The 7676-nt window shown below is 45.8% G+C and overlaps 1 protein-coding gene across 1 annotated transcript; it reads left to right on the forward strand.

The window, feature by feature from the left end:
- Positions 1–771: 771 nt before the first annotated feature.
- Positions 772–7368, forward strand: LOC306918713 (uncharacterized protein; the record flags this gene model as incomplete). The annotated part of the gene is made up of 2 exons (XM_079531585.1): positions 772–948; positions 5169–7368. Coding segments are annotated over 2 exons (1433 nt in total), but the record flags the coding sequence as incomplete, so codon positions are not given.
- Positions 7369–7676: the final 308 nt, after the last annotated feature.

Raw genomic sequence — 7676 nt, forward strand, 5'->3', positions numbered from 1 at the left:
TTACACCTCGTCTACACACTGCCAAATGGACCCTTTACACCTCATCTACACACTGCCAATTGGACCCTTACACCTCATCTACACACTGCCAAATGGACCCTTTACACCTCATCTACACACTGCCAAATGGACCCTTTACACCTCGTCTACACACTGCCAAATGGACCCTTTACACCTCGTCTACACACTGCCAAATGGACCCTTACACCTCGTCTACACACTGCCAAATGGACCCTTACACCTCGTCTACACACTGCCAAATGGACCCTTACACCTCGTCTACACACTGCCAAGCGAACGATGAAATATCACTATAGAATACATGTTTTTCATTGTAGCTGTCCTGACGTACCCCGAGCGACAAACGCTGCTTCATTGTGGCTGTCCTGACGTACCGCGAGCGACAAACGCTGTTTCTTTGTGGCTGTCCTGACGTACCGAGAGCGACAAACGCTGCTTCATTGTAGCTGTCCTGACGTACAGCGAGCGACAAACGCTGCTTCATTGTACCTGTCCTGACGTACCGCGCGCGCCAACGCGCCGTGCAGTGACGTTGTCCATGACGACGAAGGCTATGACTAAAACTAAAATCAAAATTTGCTGTCAAAATCAACACTGCTGCTGCTAAGACTGAAATAAACTATTCATTCATTTGAATTCAAATGTCTTTTTTTCTGCCCTGTGTTTCTCCTCTCTCTCTCTCTCTCTCTCTCTCTCTCTCTCTCTCTCTCTCTCTCTCTCTCTCTCTCTCTCTCTCTCTCTCTCTCTCAGTAGCCCACCACCACCACGACCCAGAGAACACCACCTTCAACTGCAGCTTCATCGAGCCCCCGTCGGCGGCAGAGCAGCCCTCGCCCTCGTCCTGGTCGTCCCAGGAGTCCTTCTCCTCGTTCGAGAGCGGCGGCGTCGGCTCTGACGACGGGCCGGTTTACTGCGTGCCCCATGAAGGTACGTACACGCCCCGCCGCAGGGCGCCGACGACGGGCCTCTTTACTGCGTGCCCCATGAAGGTACGTACACGCCCCGCCGCAGGGCGCCGACGACGGGCCTGTTTACTGCCGTGCCCCATGAAGGTACGTACACGCCCCGCCGCAGGGCGCCGACAACGGGCCCGTTTACTGCGTGCCCCATGAAGGTACGTACACGCCCCGCCGCAGGGCGCCGACGACGGGCCTGTTTATTGCGTGCCCCATGAAGGTACGTACACGCCCCGCCGCAGGGCGCCGATGACGGGCCGGTTTATTGCGTGCCCCATGAAGGTACGTACACGCCCCGTACACTGGTTTCACTTACTTCTTGGACTACATGGTGTCTCAGTAAGACAGCCCTCCCCCCTATCCACAAGGAGAAGCAGTGCACCAAAGCATTATGGGAATTGTAGTCCAGGAAGTAAGTGAGCCACAGTGTCCATGACATCAGAGACACTGGGCTCACTGCTACAATCTAAAAAAAATCTAAAACCACATATTACTCACATAAAGACCCCCCAGGAAAGTGTTCTAAATCTTCTAAACGTCATTAACATATATCTTTTCGCAAAAAGGGTGAAGTGTCCCTTTAATCATAGGCAGGGAAGGCTGAACGACGGTCAGCTAAATGTCCGGCACCGATCCTGAGGCCTGATGTCGAAATAAAAAAAAAGTCTTCTGAAAGAATATATATTCAAAGATTTGTGCCGCATTTTCACAATTTTTCAAAAATAGCAGACCTACAAGCTCATAGCGCGGCACTCGGTGCCACGCTATGAACTTGTAGATCTGCTATTTTTCAATAGCTAAAGTATAACATAATGTTTAGTTAAAACCCCAAAAGAGGTTCCCGCCCAGAATGGGTTAAGGCTAAATGGATAACAGTAAAAAGTCATGGAGACTTGTTTCCACTGTGGTCCTATTTATTCAATTCATCAGCATGACAAAATAACAAAAATAATAATAACACAATAATACATGTCATCAACAAATACAAAACACAGCATCTATGGATGCGACTATTGATTGTTTTCTCATTAATTATGGATTTCCCTTTTGATTAACTCAAATGATCTTATAAGCAATGTTTTATATACACTAACAAATTGTCACAGATGTATAATCAAGTAATTTGATTAGTCGGATTAGTGATAATTCCCTTTCAAACATGTTTGTAATTTTAAACTCCATTTGAACCATGACAGATCCCTTAAACGCCCATATCCCTGGTTATAGTGACTGATGTTGATTTCATTTGAAAGTGAAATAATCTCTTTACAAGAAGTAATAATTGCTCCAGTGATTTTGAAATTGATTGATTCAAAATATGTTCCTCATTTACTTACATTGTAGCTGAAACAGCTCTCAAAGTCACTCTTTTAGGACGTAAACAAACTCAAACGAAGTTGATTCAGACAATATAGACTCTATATGCTCTATATTATAGAGCATCATCATCAGGAAGTTAACATTTTTATTAAAAAAAACTATATTGTCTGAATGTTTGTTTGTTTACGTACTAAAAAGTGACTTGAGAGCTGCCGATAAGGAGAATAGAGCAATTATTTTAATTTTTTTGGCCACATTTGGAGTTACATCATGGCAATTAAGGTATAACTACGTACGCAACCCTTTAAAGATGGAGTGCCGTGATTTGTTTCCACCCTAAAACATGATCATCAGGTCTTATTGTTATATAAGGAGGTATAATTTTTTCAAAAAAGTTTACAGTATTTGTTAAAATGTTGTTTTTATGTGGGCATGCCCACCAGTTCATTAAGTATGCCTGGTTTGCCTGGTGGGTGGTGATGGGTGGTGATCCACCTGAACTGAAGCCGCACCCACAGCTGTAGTAGTATGATAAAGGAGGAGGGGTTAGGGGAGGGGCTGATAATGTGATGTCACTATATTACTGTTTATTTCATTGGCCCGTTTGACTGTCAAGGGTTCAGCCTCCAGGAAGAAACCCTAAATACAGAGTTAATACACCATTGCACATAAAAACGACTCCAGGGTGTCTAATGAAGTACTGTCACCTCATAGACTCATGAAAAACTGGAAAAATACAAAAATTGTGGCACTCCCTCTTTAACTGATTCTGGGCGGGAACCCCTTTTGGTGTTTTAAGCATTATGTTATACTTTAGCTATTGAAAAATATCAGATCTACAAGCCCATAGTGCGGCACCGAGTGCCACGCTATGAGCTTGTAGGTCTGATATTTTTTAAAAATCGGCACAAATCTTTGAATATATATTCTTTCAGAGCGAACTTTTTTAACTCAAATCTTTGCTTCTGAATCTGAGGGGTTCCTGGAACTACATATTTTCAGATGGGGGTCGGCGGCCATTACATATAATTTTTGGGGTCCTTGACATGAAATATTGACATTATAAGATATATATAAGACATTTTTTAAATTTCGGGTCTAATTAACCCATTCAGGACGGGAACCCCTTTTGGTGTTTTAAGCATTATGTTATTATAGTTGCTGTTGAAAATGAGCAGATCTACAAGCTCGTAGCGTTGCACCGAGTGCCGCACTACGAGCTTGTAGATCTGCTATATTTTGAAAAAATATAGCAGGAACAACATATTTTGAGATGGGGGTGTATTTTGATATCCGCCATCAATTACATATCATTTTTGGAGTCCTTGACATGAAATAGTTTTAGAACCACTGAAACATATGTGACTACATTTGACTGAGGGACTGCCATTGGATTTATTTGAATTTTCGTCTTTTTCATGTCATGAAAGCAGGGAATCATAGCTTCAAATTTACATATTGGTTGTTCAGTTTGACCCACCAGTTTTGGAGATATGGCTTATAGAGTAATTAATGTCTCGCAGAAAACAGCGAGTTGAGAAAACAGGCTTGAAAGGTTCACTTCTGTGGTCTCTAACATTACACCTAGCTACATGTTTAAGCATTTATTTCATATTTACATGTCGATTTCAGCTCTGACACTTATTTCAGACACACTCTAGTATGTGAAGAGTCTGCCTGTGCTATTAACTCGTTTGAAAAAAGGAAAACAAAAAAAGTTTTTCTCCTCTGGTGAAAAGCTGTAATTTGCGCGATGGCAGTCTGTCAGTCAAATCTGGTCCCACATAGTGAGTCACCCCACCTCTGTCCATCTCATTAGGAAGGAGATAGGCGGCTATACTTATCCTACGCCATCTCGCCTCAGCTCCTTACTGGCCTCTGTGGATGCGTTGCGGCGCAGCACAAACAGGAAACGGAAAGGTCAAAGTCAGCATATGGCGCTAGTTCAAAGTGTATGACTCACTCCTTGTGTGTGTGTGTGTGTGTGTGTGTGTGTGTGTGTGTGTGTGTGTGTGTGTGTGTGTGTGTGTGTGTGTGTGTGTGTGTGTGTGTGTGTGTGTGTGTGTGTGTGTGTGTGTGTGTGTGTGTGTGTGTGTGTGTGTGTGTGTGTGTGTGTGTGTGTGGAAACAACCCTCCGAGTCAGGCTTTTTTTTAAGCACATATTTATTTTAGATTGCAGTGCAGTTGAAATGATTTGGACCAGAGGAATGACCTTTGACCCCCCGGTTGGGCACTAGCTAGCTTCAGGAACAAGACAATCATCACAGCAAACATCACAAAACATCATATTAAGGGGGTCCGTGGTAATGACACTAATTGATTTAATCCAATTTAATATAATAATACTAATCAAGTCATAATCGATTCCTGTTTTGGGCATGTCATTATAGGCCAAAAGTTTCCAAAAAAATGTGGGTGAAAGAAATATTTGTACTGTATAAAATGATACTTAACAAACCGTTTTCAGCCTATCTTCGTAGTATTGGTCATCACTAATTCTCATCATAAGATGCTGCCATTTCGGTCTGTATTTCGGAGGAGGGCTGTGGACAGGTCAAGAAACCTGCTTACCAGTGACATCATTGGTAGACGGGCAGGTTTCTGACCTATCCAAATAGTCCACCAATGAGAGACAGAGTGAGTAGAAATTGTGCCGTCCTATTATGAGCATTATCAATTTGGTGATATATAAGTGAGGGGGGGCGCTCTTGTCGTCGTACAAATTTACGTCATATTTGGCGGCCATTTGACCTAATTTCTCCTTTCATTGTCAATGGCAAGGGGACAAAAGCTCTATAGTTTTTGAGGGCTAGCGCGTTTTGTACTGAACTGGATGAATAATCCTTGAATGTATCTGTCGACGTTCCACAGAATCTGTGACCGAGAGCAAGGAGAAGAGCAGCCCCACTCCGGCGCCAGAGAGGTCAGCAGCGTCCGCCAGCGAGGAGGACGCGGGTGAGTACACCTCCCTGAAGGACACCAGCGTCAACAGGCCCGAGGGGAGCGAGCAGCCCTTGCTCAAGTCCTCCGACAGCGAGGGCTCCACCAGTGGCTCGGAGTCCGCTATCGGGGCCCTCTACGCACGGATCACCCGCTTGTCCAAGCAGTCGAAGGAGGAAGAGGGTGGTGGTGGTGGCAGGGAGGGGACCGGGACCCCCACCCCGGAGGCCAAGCGCAACGGCAGGCCGCCCCCTTCCCCGGGAAAGACCAAACCACGCCCGCCGGACCCGTCCACCAAGCCTAAGGTGTCATGGATCCATGGAAACGCTACGGGGTCTCCCCAGCCAGGGGAGCAGCAGCAGCAGGGGGTCATGAAGCCTGCCGCGGCGCCCAAAGAGAAGAAGCGGAGCTCCAGCGATGGCTCGGCCCGGAGCGAGGAGCGGCAGAAAATGAAGGAGCAGGCCAAGGAAAGGCAGAAGAATCAGGAGGAGAAAGGAGCCGACACCAACGGCTCCCCCAACAGACACAAGCCTCAGCGGGGCAGCAAGTCTGGGGAGGGGGAACACGGCAGCCACATAGACCACATCAACGGCGTGGTCCAGAATGCCCTCAAGAAGATCAGCATCTTCCATAGCCACTCGCCCGACAAGAAGGACATTGATAGTCCCGCGAAAGAGTCCCCCAAGGAGCCACCCAAGAGCCCCAAAGTTCACCACCCTCACATGAACTCGGAGGCCGCCACGCTTCTGGCCGCTCAACTCAAAGAGAAGACCCAGAGCATCAACAGGAACGAGGGGAATGGCCTGATGAAGACCAACGGTCTGTCCACGCCAAAGGCCACCCGGGAGAAGCCCACCCCTCCGCAGAAGGCAAAGAGGACCCCCTCCACCAGCCTGGGCCAGCAGGGGGCCACTAAGCCCCTGCTCCCCACCAGCGGCAGCCTCCAGAAGATGGTGGCACCCGTCACCAGTGACCCAGGGGCCCCCGAAGCCAAGAGCCCGGAGAAGCAGGACTTGAACGGCTCAAAGGCAGGGGGGGACCCCACGGTGGACCCCACACCCACAAAGAAGACGCCCATAAAAAAGCCACCCAGGAAGAAAGGCAAGGAGGGGACTTTGGATACGTCAGAGACTAAGACGCCGCAGCAGCCAAAGACAGCCATTATGCCACCGCAGATAGTGAAATAGGACGTTTTCTAAAGACGGAATAGCCTGGGTTTCAAATGGATTCTGAGGACTACAGTGACCTTTTGGAGGGAGGAGTGGGAGTATGTCTTCTTGTCTCCTCCCTGAGAGCGTACTATGGCTCGTGGACCAGTAGAAAGTGACAAATACTTTTGAACTGCGACTTCAGTTTTATCGGTGAGTTGTATCATAATGACCTCTATGCTACTATGCTAGTATTACTTTTCATAAATTCTCTTTTTGTATAACAATCAATCTATCTGCAGCCTGTGGTCAATATGCAACTGTGAGAACCTCAACCTGACAGTTTTAAACAGTGGCACAAACTAAACATTCATCTCTGTCTCTCCACGATATGCCCACCACTATATTTATCTCTGTTGAATAAGCATCGTTATAAAGTGTTATGCAATTGATTGATAACTAGGAATGTGCTTGTTTATGTATGGTCTCCACCAAGGTACTAAAAATGACTGTAAAAATATGTCCTTTGAGGACGTCTAGATAATATTTCCCTCCTTGTTGCTATGGACTCCGACACAGAGTCCAAACGGTAGTACAGTCCTAAGTCAAGTTGATTTATGCAAGGTCCTTGTTTTAGTCATCAAGGCAGTTATTTGCCAAAGAATTGAATTATGTTGATTTCTAAAAGTGAACTGTCTTCTACAATTTCATGCATTAAGAACTGGTTGGAGATCAAACGATCCAAAGCCAATTACAGGAAGCGGAATGTTCTCATCTTCTTTCCTGCCGGAGCAATAAAGCCACACATCAATCATACATCAATCATACATCAATCATACATCATCACACAAATCATCAATCTTAAGCTATAAGCTTCGGACTTTACCCTATTTCACGCTTATAAGTCTACTCCAGTTGCTCTCTTATAAGTCCACTCCAGTTGCTCTTATAAGTCCACTCCAGTTGCTCTTATAAGTCCACTCCAGTTGCTCTCTTATAAGTCTACTCCAGTTGCTCTTATAAGTCCACTCCAGTTGCTCTTATAAGTCCACTCCAGTTGCTCTCTTATAAGTCTACTCCAGTTGCTCTTATAAGTCCACTCCAGTTGCTCTCTTATAAGTCTACTCCAGTTGCTCTTATAAGTCCACTCCAGTTGCTCTCTTATAAGTCCACTCCAGTTGCTCTTATAAGTCCACTCCAGTTGCTCTCTTATAAGTCTACTCCAGTTGCTCTTATAAGTCCACTCCAGTTGCTCTTATAAGTCCACTCCAGTTGCTCTCTTATAAGTCTA

The sequence above is a fragment of the Electrona antarctica genome, assembly GCF_951216825.1.
Source record: "Electrona antarctica genome assembly, contig: scaffold_1326, whole genome shotgun sequence".
NCBI classification, from domain to species: domain Eukaryota; kingdom Metazoa; phylum Chordata; class Actinopteri; order Myctophiformes; family Myctophidae; genus Electrona; species Electrona antarctica.